We start from the raw sequence: 18,031 nt of genomic DNA on the forward strand, positions 1-18,031 counted from the left end.
AACAGAGGAAGAGGAAGGCCTCCTCTGCGTTGGAAAGACCAGGTGGAGAAGGACTTGGCTTCACTTGGCATTTTCAATTGGCGTCAGTTAGCACAGAAGAGAAATGACTGGCGTGCTGTTTTGGACTCGGCCAAAATCGCTTAGGCGGTTACAGCGCCAAATAAGAAGAAGAAGAGACATTAAAGTTGTTCCCAGTTGTTTTGAAGAAGTTGAGAGCGAATTGGGAAGGGATAAATGAATTCTACCCCTTCATCATCTCTGCAGTTTCTTTAGAATTCGTTTTATGGACAAATCATGACGAAGATCCCGTCAATTTCCCACATTCCACATATGGAGACATGCTTGTCAGATGGTAGTCCTCTCTTCCGACTTCTGAAGCTAAGCGTATGAGGCTCTTATCTACTTCGCGAAAATTTTATGCTCTAACCCCACTGTGCTGCGTTACATGTATGTTTTTCGCCAAATGAGTTCGCCACTTTGTGTTTGCTCGCCCACCTATGCTGCCGGTGCTGTTCAACTTTTGGTGTAAATGTGTTAGTTTCACATACATACATTGCTTTTGCATGTTTTGCCAACTCGCCAGTATTCATTATGCATCTGTTATTCAGTAACCAGCACACAGTGACATTCACTTAACGGCTCTGCGAACTTACATAAAATCCGATGTATGACAAAAGGCACACTGAGGCCTAATGCCGGCGTTAGAGATAACCTTGGTTATTCGGCTTAGTGGGGACTTACGTTCATACATATGCATATGCATTAGGGAGGTCCAAAAATGCATGTGGAAAAAGTAAAGTAGGAATTTGTATGCTCTCACCCCCTAGGATTCTACACCGAAAAAATATGCCCCTATTTTTTTTTTTTTTTTTTATATCACGAATATTTAGAGGTCGCTCAAAGCGCTCAAAGTTTTCCATGCGTCATTTTTGGTTTTTTCATGATAGCGATTCGATATTTTTGAACAGAAAAGTATTTTTTAAACAAACTTAAACATAAATTTGTTTGATCGATCACATAGTGGTGTTGTCTAGAAATTTTAATCAAGAATTAGTTCAGCCCAATAATAAAATTTCAAAAAACGCCACTCTGTTGCTTGTGAAAAGTTTGTTCGGCCGATCACAGAATGGTGTTGTCTAGAAATTTTTACGGAGTATGAATTCATCCCAATAAAAAATTGCCAAACAACGCCACTCTGTAAATAGCAAAAACAAATTTGTACAAATGTACCAGTAGCGCAATTTCGATTGATGCTTCAAAGCGAACATATGAAAGCACACTTAGGCTTTCTGAACATTGGTCGTCCAACCATAGTTGCTTCGTCGTCACAATCATGATGCAACGATGACATGACGACTACACTTTCGCACACTCGGTCGTGATCAGTGGCGGATTTGAATATTTGTCACCCCTAGGTAATTCAGAATTTGCCGCCTTTTTTCCGATAACAAAACTATTTTGAAGTAAAAGTACCAGTTTTGGAACGATTAGCAGTAAATAGTGATATTCAAATTTAAGTTATTTACTATACTTTACTTACAATTTAAGATGAAAAATGGGTATTTACTTTGAATAAAGGTTTTCAGCTTTTAAAGAAAGCCACCATCAAATTTTTTTTCACTTGATAACTTACGGTAAATCCGCCACTGGTCGTGTTATTTCAATTCATTTGGCGTCTAAAAATTCGCTTAGAGCAGGTATTTTCTGTGTTTTTGATTGATATTTTCGCGAAATTTTTACAAAAAACCTGCAATTTTAAAAATATTGACTGTGTTGCAATAGTTCTAATCATAATTTTTCATTGATCTCTCTTTCTTTCTTTTTCTAAAACGCGTTTTTGCACGCACGCAGAGTTTTTTTACAATTTCGTCATATTCGATACGTAGTTAAAACTCTCACACTTATTAAATTTTACGGCAATTATCCATCTTTTAATAATTTCCACAGATTTAGCGCAAGAAATACTTATGTTTATGTAATTTTAATGCAAATGTTAACTTTTTTATTCAATTTTCCGCATAAAATGTAAACGTAAGGAATAGCAAACGACAGTGTTTTATTTATACGTTTCTGCATCTTCTACGATTTGCCGATAACTAACCGATAACGACAAATGTGCAGAAATCCATTGAAATGCATGTTATCCGCTCAAAATTTCAGGGGGAGACGATAACGCAATCACGATTGGACAACAAGTGTGCAGATAGCCTTATATGTTGTGCCTGTAGCTGAGTGCGCAGAGATGCTTGCTACAGTTGGTTGCAGCCAAGACTGACCAGGTTCAAATCTCAATAGGCGGAACTTTTAATTAAAAATTTTTATTTTCGGTTTTTCTTAATTATGAGAAAGCATCTGTGAAGTGCACGACCAAATACTGTTCAAGCGAAAAAATATCCGAAAATAAATCTGTTGAAAGCAACAGAAGCCTGTTTGGCGCAAAATCATATGTGTTTTTGTTTGAAATAAAGACATTATGGTTAATTTGTTTTTTTTTCTCAGTGTAGTTACTATAATATATTCTTCAAAAGGCATTAACTCGAAAACTCCCATTAATCAGAAACACCTTGATTGAATAAAGCACGTGTTCAGAAAAGAGACACTTTAATAAAATATGCATTCAGCTTTTGCTGCAGGGTGGATATATTATATGTATAAATGGAAACGTTTTTTGTACAGAAAACAAAAATGAAAATATAGTGTTAACATTCAACAGAGCCACTAATCACATAACTGTATTCGGCAGTATTACCATTTCGTAAGCAAATGTCATTGCTGTCATAATTATTCCCACAAGTGAATGCAATGCATGTTTTGGCAACCAGACTAGCAGCACACAGAATTTTGATTTTTTTTTTGTTTCTGCAACTGTGGGTGACATGTATGCATTTATGTATGTATGCACTAGTAGATATTTGTCATGACGATTTCATGAATTCGTTAGAAATTTATTCCGAATTTAACTTGATTGATGAATTGGCGAAAAGTTGTATAACAAGCACGTGATGCTTAATAGCTGCATATATATACATATGTATGTATTTATTTTCACGTTAAATGACATAAATGAATTCTAGATATCGCGAAAAAAATATATTTAGTTATGTGCTGTTGTAATTGCTCGGCCCATCAACAAAGTAGCTCTGAACATATGTAACGGGTGATTTTTTAAGAGCTTGATACCTTTTTTTTTAAAAAAAACGCATAAAATTTGCAAAATCTCATCGGTTCTTTATTTGAAACGTTAGATTGGTCCATGACATTTACTTTTTGAAGATAATTTCATTTAAATGTTGACCGCGGCTGCGTCTTAGGTGGTCCATTCGGAAAGTCCAATTTTGGGCAACTTTTTCGAGCATTTCGGCCGGAATAGCCCGAATTTCTTCGGAAATGTTGTCTTCCAAAGCTGGAATAGTTGCTGGNGTTTGTGAGCCAAATCTATTTAAAATATTTTAAAACTATCAACAGCGCTACGATTTTGTTCTCAGAGATCGCGCCAACAGAGTATTGGGATTTTCTTTCACAAGTAAAACCAGCCTTTCGAGCTTGTGTTTAGTATTCACGATGTTAGAACTGCATGAAATTAATAAAAATTGTTTAAAATTAGTGTCTAGCCGCCAAAATGTAAGAAAACATATACAAAATCATACATTTTTAACAATTTTCTAACACTTCGCTACACCATCGAAAGTAAAATTCTGTTCGACAGAAAATTCGATACTCAACGAAAATTTCGACACGCTTGCATAGCTCATAATACGAATTTCACTTTCGATCTTCGATCTTCGATAGCCAGCGAAGATCGAAAATCGAATGCAGCTCATAATAAGGGCCATTGATCATTCCATTTAACAATGGGTAGGTTCAGAAAGTGCAGAAGTTGAACGCAACCGTTGCTAAAAAAATCAATGATCGTAAGGCGTATTCTGAACGGCTTGATACATTAGCTGTCAAATTCAAAACACACAACACGTTGTCTCAAATGATCAGAAAAATATTACGATCATCTACACGCAACTGTTCAGTTGATCAGAGGTACAAAACAAGGCGTTCAGAAGGTGCAATCGTAACAGTTACTGAGCTGTTGCGCCTTCTGAACGTACCCAATAAGCACAAAAACGTTCACGTCGACCAATATGTTGCACAACTTTCATTTTAAATTCATTTTTTTCCTTATTTTGGTGTAAGAAAATAACTGCTAAGCAGTTTTGCCGCTTTGATCCAAGCGGACCAAAATTGGTAGCCTTTGGTTGGTTTAATAAAGCTTTTGGTAGGCAAAAATGTTTTGAAAATACAACCGAATTGAGCATTAGCATTTGTTTTCTTATATACTCTGCATTTACACGTTCAAAAAATTGCTTTCAAACTGCTACCACGTATGAGTTGTCACAAGCATGAGTTCTTTTAGTTTTTCTAATATTTATACGCGAAGGGATTTTTTGTCCAGGTCATCAGATCTGCACTGTTTGTTTGATTTTCAAAAACGTAGATGTGCAATAAGGTTTAATTTTTTCGAAAAGGGCTGCCAGCTGTTATTATTTAATAATAAATGCCGCCAGCTCCGCACCGTTCCATAGACTTAAAAAAAATTTGGTTTCAAATTATTGGCCTTAGGCTAAAGAGTTGCAACCATACTTTACTTTTTCGAAGAGAGTTGCCAAATGTTAAAAAATTTAATTCAAATTACTTGAAAAAATTAATTAATTATTACAAAATGCGTGACAATGGAAATGGTTTTGAAAAATTTTTTCTGAACCTAACTATAGGAGGGTTGCCACCTGTTTAAAAAATAAAATTCAATTTGAATTAAGGGAATTAGGTAATATAAATATGCATTACCATATGTATGCCAGACGAAAGGGTTTTATAATATAGTATTGTGAAAACACTTTGAAGAGGGTTGCCACCTGTTTTAAAAGTTTAACAATTTACAAAAGTTATATAAAACTTTAAAATATGGGTGTCAAACGAGAGGGTGTGAAAAAATCTTCAGTTTGAACATTTGAAGTGTTTGAAGAGCGGGTTGTCACGTGTATAAAAAGTCACATTGAAATTATTTCTTAAGTTAGATGAATTTTTTAAAGATGGATGTTAATCACAATCTGTTTTCTAAGGCTTTATTTCTGAATTATATTTACTGGGGTTGCCACATGTTAAAAAAAAAAAACAAGTTGAACTCAATGTATCTGTTAATTAAAATATGCATCGCATTGTTAGACGAAGGTGAGTTAACAAGGTTTTAGCTTAAAAATACTTTTGAAGAGGTGTTTGAAAATTTTAGATTAATTAAGTTAGACACAAGTTATATGAAGTATGAAAATACGGGCGTCCAAACGAAAGAGTCTTTAGAAATACTTTAAACATTCGGAATATTTAAAGAGAGTTGCCACGTATTTAAAAAGTGAAATTAAAGTTATGTAACAAAGTGGGCTAATAATTAAAAGATGGCTATCAAGAAAAATGGGTTTAAAAAGCTTCATTTCTGATATATACTTAGAAAGGCTGCCGCCTGTTTGAAAAGTCGAACTTAGTTAACTAATACGCAGGTTATTGAAATATTAAAAAATGCGTGTCAAGCGAAAGAGTGTTTAAGAAATGTTTAGTCTGACCATTTAGAATATTTTTGAGGGGTTTCAAAAGGGTTGCAACGTATTTACATAAAAATTATTGGCCAAGTTAAATTGACTATTAAAAGATCGGTATCAATCAAAAAAAGTGTTTAATTTTCTGAACTACATTTAAATTGGTTGACACATGTTTAAAAAGTCAAATTGAACCCAATTCATCAGTTTATTGAAATATTTATCACAAAAAAAATCACACGAAATAGATGTAAGATGATATCAGCTTGAAAATACTTTTAAGTCATTAGTTGCACGGATTTAGATAAAATATGGCACTTAGATCGCTTATAACTCTGACTAGTATTTGAAGTATTTTTTAGGTTTTTGAAATTAAATTTTGGCCGTTTTACGCCATACGGTTTCGTTAGTTTTATCAAATACACAATTTTCTACAAACAAAAACTCACTTCCCAAAGCTATAATCGATCAGCTTTTGAAATGTAACGTTTCACTTTCGTGCTTTTTATTCACTTATTATTCATTTAATCCACAGGTTTCTGCTCTGTTTGGTTTTTGTCCTCCGCACAGCCATCATAATAATAGAGGAATTCGCTCTTCAGTGTATTCGTTGTATGTTGTGTAATTGTAACTGCATGAAATTTGTTGTTGCTAGCGGCACATCAAATACACATACAACAACAACCACACGCTCGATCAGTTACACTTACGCTGGATACAGCGAATACACAGAAGCGCGAATACCACTAGCGTAAATACGCGGCTGAAAGTCGGTACACCAAAGTATGCATAACAACGTTCTCGCTTAAAAACAAAGAGGAAAAGGATAGTTTACAACGATATTACAGCAGTTTTTTTTAGAAAGACTGTCCATGAAGTAATGAATATTCTAGTTATATAAATTTACACCAGCAAATATTTCTTGATATTCTTTGCTCAAAGTGTTTGATGGTAAAAAATCTACCCAAAGGGCAGAAATCGCAACTTTTAAAATAAGTGGTTTAATATAAAACAGCATCGCTGACAAATTAACGCAAACTGTACAAAAGCTATGTCAGAATTGGAACATAAAAAACGAACCTCTTTAAGTAGAATTCTAACCAAAGGCCAAATGGGCGTTAAACGCTTAAAATGTCTAAGTTTATTTTTTCAATAAAAAAATGTTTTACGTCAATTGAATTACTCCCAAAGGCGTATATATTTTTAACAAATGTTTTTTTTTTTTTTTCATTTAAAAGTTGGAAATAGTAACCTTAAATTTTGGTATGAATGATTAACAAACTCCAACACTGTAAAACATATTATTTGGTATTTTAATTTATATGCGAATTTCATAGTCCCAAAAATCCAGAAGTAGTCCTGGAAATGCCGAAGTAGTCCCGAAGATACGCATATAGTCTCGAAAATTCCAAAAGTCCCGAAAATCCCGAGATAGTCCCAAAATCCCGAAATATAATAATTAATTACTAACTTGGTAAGCACCATTTTTCATAGAACTGGAAGTCGGAAAATACTTGAAAATCGTATTTGGGTTGCATAAAAAACTATTATTTAGTTGAAAAATCAAACAAACGAAACAAATTAATACGCTATACAAATCAAATCAAAAAATAAATTTTATTTCTTATTTGGTTGACCAATGACATCACAAATAAAAATAATTTTTTATTCAACATGGCACAAGAAAAATCTGAAATGTGCTAGTGTTCTACGCAAAAATCTGAAATGTGCTAGTCTTCCTCGAAAAAATCTGAAATGTGCTACTTTTCGCAGGGGCCGTCGAAATGGGGTAATTTAATTCCATGCCGTGTCTGTTTGAACCACCGTAACTACAGCAAATTCCATGAAGTGTTTAATTATCCGTTCGTTTGTCATCTGGAGTGTATCTGTTTTTAATCCCTCTTCTTAAATCAAAGCCCATTCAATTCCGACTTTTACTATGCTTTAATATATTCCGTGTTGTTTTCTCCTATTATGTTACATCTGGTAGTAGGAAAAATGCAAAAAGGGCAACATTGCGGAAAAAAAGCTATGTATAATACTCCTGTGAAAAACTGGCAGCTAAAAACTAACAAATACATACAAATCATCGAACCATAATGTTTATAAAAACTCTTTCAGTTTTATATATTTTTACTGTTACAAAACATGCAAGCAACTTCAAATGCTGTTTTTTGCGCTGCACTATGGGCCAGCAAACGATAAAAAGTGGCCAATATTCGAAATCGTATCGGAATGGCTTACAACTTGCTACAGTGAGTTTTTGCGGTCGGAGATTATGAATCTGAAGTTTGATTTCAAAAATTCAAAATGGCAGATCCAGTATGGCGGCCATTATTGTGTAAAGTATTCGGATTGGCTTGAAACTTGTTACTCAATGAATTTCGGGCTCACTGATCGCGAATTTGTAGTTAGATATAAAAAACTCAAAATGGTCTAGTCAGCCTACATAAAATGAAGTTTCCGAAGCCCACCAGAAGGAGGCTACACTGTGAATGTAACCTTCATTTTTTGGTATTTTTATCTTTTTATTTTTGTTTTTGTATATTTATAGTTTTTCTACCAATTACGAATGTAGACTTCACTGTTTTAATTTTTTATATTTCGCATTTTTTGTTTTTGTTTGGATATTTTTTTACGAATTACGAGCTTTCGTTTTTTTGTAGTTTTGTTTACTTTTGTTTTTTTTTTTTTTATATTTTTACTTTTGCCAATTCGGGCCTATTTTTATTTATTTTGTATTTTCCATTTTTTTGTTTCTTATATTTTTTATTTTTTTGCCAATTATGAATTTAGATTTGGTTTTGTGTTCTTGTTGTATGTTATTTGTTTTTGTTTTTCTTTGTTTTACTTTTTATTTTTTAAGGACTTTTTTTCAATTTCATTAAATTAATGTGGTTAAATGCTTCCCTCAGAAAAGAGAAAAAACAAAAACAATTTTAAATTTCAGTTTTGAAATAAAAAATAAAATTAAAGTGTGGAAAATAAAATTAAAGTGTGGAATTAATTATCTATAGGTAGTGATAAACACAAATATAGGATCGAACCAAAATCTCTCACGAGGTTACAGCGCCAGCGAAGAAGATGAATAGAATAAAAAAATGTCAAAATGTGCAAAATTGAGCAAACTCGTCTTAAATTGCATTTAATACACAATAGATTTCATTTTTTTTTTATGATTATACACAGAAGTACTACTAAACGACAACGATCCTAAAAATTAACGCCTGGCTCATTAAAAATGTCGTTTTATTTTAAGCAAAGGCTATTTTGTATTAGAATTTTATTTTTTTTTATATCATTGCATAATAAGATACAAAAGACATAAGGAAAATATTTATTATTTTCTGGAAAAAAAATTTTACTATACACCGGCCATGTATGTAAATTTCAAATACAAATATTTTAATCGAAATGAAATTGTGGGCGCAATATTGAGGCAATTGCTATAATATTTTACTAACAGTTACCTTAAATACTGCATATTTTAGCTATTAGCATAAAACATTAAAATTCAAAAGTTGACCTTTGGCCGTTTTTGAATGCCTTCTGACCCTCTGTGCGCTGCTCAGTACGCTTGCACAAATTATAAATACATAAATATGTGTGTGTATGCACTAAATAAACACTTATTGTTCTTTTAAACGTTGCTTCTTATTCTTATTTTAATTTTTTACAAATTTTCCAATTTTGCAGCTCATCACGCACTGAGCCACCGGATCTAGTTGGCATTATGCGCGTCACTGATGACATGATTGATTCATTGGTTTGTCCACCACCCCCGTCAGATCCGCCCGTAATGAGCGAGGAGATGATATCCGGTTTAATCGTACCGGCGCCAGGTTGGAGTAAGTAATATATACACACACCCACACACATATGTAGCATGCATGCGTGAGCGAAACACACACTTACATAAATGCATACAATAATAGCTATACAAACCTACTAAAACTCATGTTGTACCAAGCCCCAGCCAGCCATTCAGTTAGTTAGATTATGTGCGAAAGCTGACAGCAGTAGCTGAAGCAACGTGGCTTATTCGCTGCTTGCATAAATAGATTAAAAATATGTCAACTGTCAAAGTGCAATGAAGTTGCAATAAAATGACGCGCACACACAGCAGCATACTTTCCACAGCAGACGGTGGCGGTGAATTTGATGCGAGCTGCATCAACCTCGACACCATCAGAATGGCTGGGTGATTTTTGCCAGGCAACTGAGGCCGGGCTGTGACCCTTGATTGCGTTAAGTCCAGCAGTAATTCGCTGAAATTGCAAAAATGTATTCATTAAAATTTCAGTGAAACTGATGGTCAAAGTAGAATGGGGAATATGCTGTTTGTTGCTTGCCGTTTAAAAATCAATATTTTATTAGTAGACGGCTGGGAATACGATGAGGGGATACACATTCATACGCATGAATTTCGAAAAAGCAAATAACTAAATAATTTCGTCTTTGAATACTTGTAATTATATACACTCGGAGGTTTCCTGTCGAGGGACGACCGCTGTTAAAAAATTTATATTTTTAGTTTATTTTGCTTTCACCGCAATAAACTCACTATAGCAAAATACGTAATACGTAGACCTTAAAGTTGGTATTTCAGCTGATTAGCCAATCCCCAAATAGTAGGATGCTTCTACTTATTTCAGCATCTACATCATTTTTGTTGGTTAACTAATATATCATCTATGTTTAAGGCAATCCTTTAAACCTTAAAGATGTTGCCAACGGGGCTGTGGATTTTTGATACTGCAGGTGAATCCATCTTCTTTGTCACAATATATTCTTATACAACTATGCCCAGATTTATTCCGGAAATTTATTTACTAGCCTGATACCATGTCAATATCGTCTATGTCGGCCAGCAACTGTACTTTCGACATCTCTTATAATCTTTTTTGTGTCAGATTAAATAAAAAATATGAAAGGCTAACATCTCGACGCACTAATGAATCTTGATGACCACTGCGTTGCCACTAGAAAAAAACTGTTTCCTGCTAAATGTCCTATCAAAACAAACGAAAGTATACCACAGATTTTTATCCTAGAGGTTGTGAGCGTTTTACTGCCCGAAGCGGCTGTAAATTTTACCTTGGCGAACCGCCTTCTCTTTTCAAGCAAGTCGCGCGGCTTACCATCACTGACCAACTGCTCCTCCTCTTCAGGATCTCTAATGCCTAATCAAGCAAAGCGTCGCTTTTTTTAAACGACGAGGTTTCGCTAGCTGAAGCTTTATGAGTTTGGTATCGATGACACGCAGAGAAAATGTCATCAACAGGGGCTTTAAATTGAAATATTGTTTACTAAATTTTTATCAGGGTTTATTTAGTGTTAATTATAAAGGCTTAGACAAAATATCTATATATGATTGCTCAGTCATACGACTTACATAGTTAGGGCGATCTTAGGCAACTACAGAATCGAATTATATATAAAATGAAAGTGCGAGCTACATAGGTTATCGAAAATTATCAGATTCCAAATCGGAGAATCGGATAGAAGTTCTCAACCTATATATAACACTGTATAGCACTTTGCTGGGTATTATACCAAACCGATTTTTCTGAAGAGATTGAGTCATAATTAAAAAATTATTTTCCCCGTATTTCGAAGTTAGCCTCAGAAATCGAGATTTTGGGCTTCGAAGTTCGAAGTTGGACTTTTGGTAAAAAATTATTTTTAGTTATTGTATGTAAACACCTAAAAAGTAAAAATGTAGACGTACTCTGGTTTTTGCTCTTATTTAAATGGCATATAACTTTTTTTGTGCAAACTTATATTACAGGTGCTAAAAGGGATCAAAAATCAGTTCAATTTTTTTTTTAAATACAATTTTTTTAATTTTTCGAAGATCTGACCTTTGACCCTTTATAGCACCTGTAATATAAGTTTGCACAAAAAAAGTTATACACCATTTAAATAAGAGCAAAGGGCGGAGCGCGACTATATTTTTACGTTCCCACGACAGTCGGGCCTACGTAACCGGAACGACCCAGATTTATATCTGGCCAAGGACTGTCACTCCAGCAACACTCCCCAAAAAGTCTTTGGGGAATTTGTATGCTGCTACAACAACAACAACAACTATATTTTTAGGTTTTTTAGTTCTTTACATAAAATAATTAAAAATAATTGTTTACCAAAGGTCCAATTTCGAACTTCGATTTCGGCGGCTAGGTTCAAAAAACGAAGAAAGTACTTCTTTATTTATGAGTCTTCCCTCCTCTTCGAAAAAACATTGGTTTGATCCAATACTAGGAAACAAAGTTTATTTTGCCATATAGTATTATAAAGGTTTCGACAAAATATTTATTTAACTAACTACGAATACAATAATACAACATATGTTTTATGCCCGAGCGCACTTGTGCACAAGGGTGTTATAACTGTGTTCGCATAACGGTGGTTTGTGACAGCCAAAACGAATCGAGATAGATAAAGACATGTAGATATAGCCCAAATTGCTCAAAAAAAAAAAAAAGATAAGTCGATTAAGTCATGTCTGTCTGTCCGTCTGCCGGTCCGTCTGTGTACACGATAACTCGAGAAAACAGTATTATATTTCAAAAAATGCAAAAACTACGCTATTTCCGTAAATACTGGCTCCAAATTGCTGCAAGTGGGAGTGTGAAATAGAATTTTGACAGTTATGAAATTTTTGGAAAATGGGCGTGGCTTATGATTAAATGCTGTATCTCTGAAGTCGCCTTAGAAATCCCCACCAAACTCGGTGGAAACATTGCTTATAGTCTTACTAAGAGACCCGTTGCAAATTTTTTAAATCAGGCAAGAACCACGCCCGCCTCCTATACAACGGTAATTTACAGATATACGTAAACTGTGATAACTTAGTAACTACTTAATCGCACACTAAACTCAAAATCGATTTATGCAATGACCTCTTAGCAGAAATTTAAAATAAGGGAATTTTTTGGAAAATGGACTTAAGTAGCTAAAAATGCCAGTTTACTACATTTTATTATATTCCCTTAACTAGAAACAAGATTACAGACATTTTAGAATAAGCTCGGCCAAATACTAACATATTGTGTTAGCGCCAATATTATTAGTCTTGTAGATTAGCTAACAGCCATAATACTTATACCAGTGCTGAAGATAGGGTCTGCTGATTAAGACTTTAAAGAAAACGTATCCATCAAATGCAGCTTTTAGAAATCCAGATATACATATATACACATGTATGTAAGTAAATGTATTTATGTAAATAAATATAATTTCCTGTGTTTAGTTTGAATTATTTCTTCCATAAAAGCTACCTATCCCACTACTTGTATATTCTAATCAGTGACCCACTGAGCACGAATAAGATACTCACTTGTTTTTCCCAAGGGGCATATGTATAAGCAAAAACACGTTTTTCGGGTTCTTGCTCTAAATAATTATGGAATAATCACTCGTCCTGAATGCTGTCCAAAATATATGCTTTCTTTTCTAGAATTCTTGAAATGGCAACATTTAAAAACTTACCTATGTGTAATGCTTACGCACTTAAATATGTACATTTTCTTTCGCTTTCATTGCATTTTCGCATTGTGTTCTCTGATGTGTTTGGACTCATAAGAGGAAAATTGCGCAATTTTATATGGAAAGTAACAACTGAGACATTAAAATCTACTCGCAATGGAATTTAAATCAAATTGCAACGTTTTGAGTTGCGAACACGCTCGCTTTTGTTTGCTATTCAGCAATAACATTTGTAAAGCACACCTATGCAAGCCCACATATTTGCATAAGCAAGTGCTTATGTACTCAGAGAAGTGCAGCGAGTGTGATCAAACTGAGTATATCCCAACTCACCATCCATAATTTATTCTACTTATATGCATTCATACTTATTGAACGTCACATCCACCGTCAGGCAAAAGGTATCTATCATAATCATGCTTAACAATATGCCTGGAATGATTCACATGATTCCACTCATGCAAGGAGTATTGTAGATCAAAGTCGGTTGAACTGAGGATCAAACTTATTGAGGATGGTATGAGTATGATGAGGGCGTCATATTCGTATCTATGGCAACTTATACACATAAATCAATGTCGTTGTGCATATGCGTACATCAGAGTGGTGGCGTTTCCCTGATTTAGACGTACTTATATCCAAAATATGCTGAGTGGTGGGAAATATCAGAATAGGCACTCTTTGCTGATCACTATTATGTATGTACATCTGAATATGTTTACTTGGGTACATACAGTGGGGAGCAGAAATTAGTGCACGGTGATTTTTGTTACATATTTGCAAGGTTTTTAAAGTTGAAATTTTTTGTTTATTTTTTCATAAAATTATGGTTCCAATTTTTAACCAAAACCATTTAAATAAGGTTTTCAAACTTTATACAGGGCTTAGAAAAATTAAACAAATTTTCATTACAATTTTAAAGTTTTGTTTTGCTGGCGGCTTTTGCGATTTTTTCATACAACAAGTGCTATTTATAAGAACTAGCGTTGATTTTTTATTTCTTTGCACACCTTCCATAAATAATTCATTGTTATATGGAAAAAAGTGTAAAAAGCCGTCAGCAAAGAAATATTAAAAATCCACGAGATTTTGCAGGGGCTTAAAACTTGCATTTTTTTGTACTTTGTTTAGTGGGCCACCAAAGTGCATACTCGAAAAAAATTAGACTAAAAAGTTGAATTTTTAATGAAAATATTTCTAAGCTTTGAAAATTTGCTTTTTATGGTTTTGGTTAAAGCTGAACTATGTTTTTATGGAAAAATAACAAAGAAAAGAGCTTTAAAAACCTTCCAAATATTTAACAAGAATCACAGCGTACTCGTTACTACTCAAACTTGCTTCCAACTTTATAGGTTTACTTATTGCCATTTGTAGTATTTTTATATTTTTTTTTTACAATTTCGTTTAATGCAGAATAGCCATTAATGTACGTACCTACAAATGAATATATATGGCTATGTGGTAATCATCACTTAAATACAGTAATTAGTTTTGGCTCATATGCACTAGAAGTGGGACTTACACATGCATACGTACATGAAATACACCTGAAGCATTATAATTACTTTAGAGTGCAATTTATGTTGCATGTTGCCTGTTGCAACATCATTTCACCTGTGCCCTGGGTAGTGCTAGAATGCAACTTTCACCCTTTTACACGCTGTCGTTCCTGCCTTTTTTCCCATATATCTTCCGGCCAATAATTTTGCTTGCAACCACAACTACAGTGCATTATTTGGCGCTTTTTGAGGAGCTGCTCTTGTCCAAAAAGCATGTTGCATGCAACACTCAGTCCTCATTCGGTTTAGTTTGTTGCATGTCAGTTGGCGCTTAATACCGCTTAGTTACGCAGATACCAAAACTGCCACATTTCATCCCTAAGGAGTGCTTCTTAATGATGCCACAGCTCTTACTGCATACAGTATTGGCCAATACAATAGCACCCCTTTTCAAACTGTCATTGTTTGCCCCTCATGATTATTTATTTATTTTTAGGAATTCTCAATTAAAATACAGTCCATTCTCTAAAAAAAAAACTCATATAAACCCAAGCTTAAGACTTTTTAAAAGACTACAAAATAATGTAAACAAATTTTCACCCAAATTTCAAACTTTTTTCTCAGAAGTGCCAGAATTTTTCTGAGTACACAGTTTTGTGTAGCCCATTCAATTTTAGTCTAATAATAAGCAAGTTTCAAGTAGCTAAAACTACCATTGATTTTTTAGAATTTTTTTCGCCGAAGCTGTTGCGGGTTTCTTCCACATAAAATAAATTTTGTTTATTCGTTATATGGAACCGAATGCGACAAAAAAAAAATCTAAAAACTCAACGGTAGTTGTAGCCACGTGAAACTTGCAAATTATCAGACTAAAATTTAATAGGCTACACCAAACTGTGTGCTCAGAAAAATTCTGGCACTTCTGAGAAAAAAGTTTGAAATTTGTTGCAATATTTTACAGTCTTTTAACAAGTTGTATGCTTGGGTTTATATGAGTTTTGTTAGAGAATGAACTGTACTTTAAATGAAAATTCTTAAAAATAAATAATTAAACATAAGTGGCACACAATATCACTTTGAAAGGGAGGTGTAATAGATATGTCCACTACTGTAAGTATGTATGTACATTAGACTGCGCCTTATTTTGCAACTTTGTGCTACAAAGCAAGACTCCCCGCCAGAAAGGTTCATTTTGACCTGCGAAAAATTTTTAAAATCGGATAATGGAAAGACGTGCCTCAGAGGCCGTAAATTTCAGAAAATTCATGGAATTTTTCACAAAGCAGTCAATACTGCCTATAAGTCTGTAGGAAATTTAATACGTTTCGCCATTTTTCAACAATTTCTGTTGAAAATATGTAGCATATTTAAATACTAGCTTTGTAGCTTAACAAAAAATTGTCTCCATACAAGTAAGGCGTAGTCTAATATTCATACATGTATGTATCTTCTGACTACAACTCCATAACCAACTACCAAACTTAATACTTTGTCACTGTGTGGGGCACTCGTAAAATGCCCTACGTACTGACTTTTATAAGTGCATAGACGAGTGAAAGTATGCATTTGTTTAGGTGGATTTGTGGCATTCTTACAAGCGAGTAAATAAGCAAACCGTTCAACGTATAAGTATTTGTAATTTACGTTCATCGGTGTATAGTTTAACTTTATTATTTTACTTCTTTTGCGTGAGTATTTAAAAGTATGTAATAGTGCTGAGCCACAAAGGTTGCACTTGAGTTGCAGTACAAAAAAGGGGACTTCGAACGAAGATTGTTATGCAACTCGTTAGAGCGAATGGATGCGTGAATATTCAGCGGACATATGACATTTAAAAGAAAAACTTACTGTGGCGTTTTAGATTGAAATTTTATACAGTACTAATTGAGAACAAATACACAAAAGCTGGTTTAAGTGTCTTTTATGCGACTCCTTAAGGTATGCGTATGACATATGTAAATCTTTCATGTAAATGGGATTATAGCTGCAACCAAAAATTTAGGTAACTAATCAACAAAATTGGAAAAAATCATTCGAATTTTAAGGCTTTTGATGCTCCGAAAAGACCCCACATAGCACTGGCGAAACAGCTTTTTATTTTCTTACTTCCCTGAGAAATTTAATCGCCGGTTGCCCTTGATATATCGCCGAAAAGCGAGAACATTTACTTAATTTAGATTGGCAAAACAATTTCTATAGTATTTGTTAAATAATCGATTGCACGTCTTAGCCAGGGTGGGGTAGTGTCAGAAATAGTGTTCAATACTCTCTACATCCTCCTCGCCTTTTCAACTGCGACTGGATATCCTAACATCTTATCATGTGTGCCCATAAGGCGGTATTTCTGAAAACTACCCTTATATGAGAGGTGGGCGTGGTTGTCGTCCGATTTTGCCCGTTTTCTATACCATCCATACTACGCTGAAAAGAAGTACACATACCAAGTTTCGTTATGAGCAAATTTCACGAGCTGTTACATTTTGCAACAAAAACGTAGTTTTGGTCTAAAATGGTGGTACACCTATCTGAGAAAAGCCATTATCTTTAGTTTTGTGCGAAGAATGAATAGAATAGAATATGAAGTATTTAAATAAAAACTTAAAAAGGATGTACTAAAAAGTAAAAATAACAACCCGTGCTCATATACCCGTAGCTGCGTAACGTATACGCCCCGTAGCACGCTTACTCGCACACCTTAGCTTAAAAATCATATAATTTAAAGCAAGTAAATGTTGGCGTGGAATATTTTTTACGCATATAGAGCAATTTTAGAATGAATTTCGAGTGTGCCAATAAAAATTTAAAAAATGAAATTTTAGTTTCACAAATCATAGTCATCTCTTCTTCTTCTTATTTAGCGCTGTGACCTCCTTAGGTGATTTTGGCCGAGTTCAACAAAGCACGCCAGTCGTTTCTGTGCCAACTGGCGCCAATTGGAAATGCCAAGTGAAGCCAAGTCCTTCTCCACCTGATTTTTCCATCGCAGTGGGGGCCTTCCTTTTCCTCTGCTACCACCAGCGGGTTTCGAGATGAATACTTTCAAAGCTGGAGCGTCGGTGTCCATTCGAACGATATGGCCAAGCCAGCGGAGCCGCTGTGTTTTAATTCGCCGCATTATGTCCATATCGTTGTAAAGCTCATACAGCTCATCGTTCCATCGTCTGCGGTACTTGCCGTCGCTAAACAAACACTCCACTTCCACTTCTGCGCCATATAGCAGCACGGGCATGATGAATGACTTATAGAGCGTGGTTTTCGTACGTCGAGAGAGGACTTTACTCCTGAATTGCCTACTCAGTCCAAAGTAGCACTTGTTGGCAAGCAAGGCGTTGGATTTCAAGGCTCAAGTCATCTACTTTTTCAAACTTGTCTCTGTCAGCAGTGACGTGGTCGCCAAGGTATGAATGTGCTGACTGTTTGTTTGATGACAGGAGATACTTCGTCTTGTCCGCGTTTACCACC

General features: G+C 34.5%; 1 protein-coding gene across 3 annotated transcripts in view; it reads left to right on the forward strand.

Moving 5' to 3' along the window:
* sif (guanine nucleotide exchange factor still life) overlaps nt 1-18,031 on the forward strand; it is a 376,406-nt gene that overhangs the window by 268,292 nt on the left and 90,083 nt on the right. For all 3 annotated transcript variants that reach the window (XM_017637645.1, XM_017637652.1, XM_017637660.1), the window contains exon 10: nt 9,276-9,427. In XM_017637645.1, the coding sequence (XP_017493134.1) occupies nt 9,276-9,427 (152 nt within the window). The remainder of the gene's footprint in view (nt 1-9,275; nt 9,428-18,031) is intronic.

This window comes from Rhagoletis zephyria, unplaced genomic scaffold (assembly GCF_001687245.7).
Source record: "Rhagoletis zephyria isolate East Lansing unplaced genomic scaffold, Rhagoletis_zephyria_1.1 Rzeph_scaffold_00133, whole genome shotgun sequence".
Taxonomy (NCBI): Eukaryota; Metazoa; Arthropoda; class Insecta; order Diptera; family Tephritidae; genus Rhagoletis; species Rhagoletis zephyria.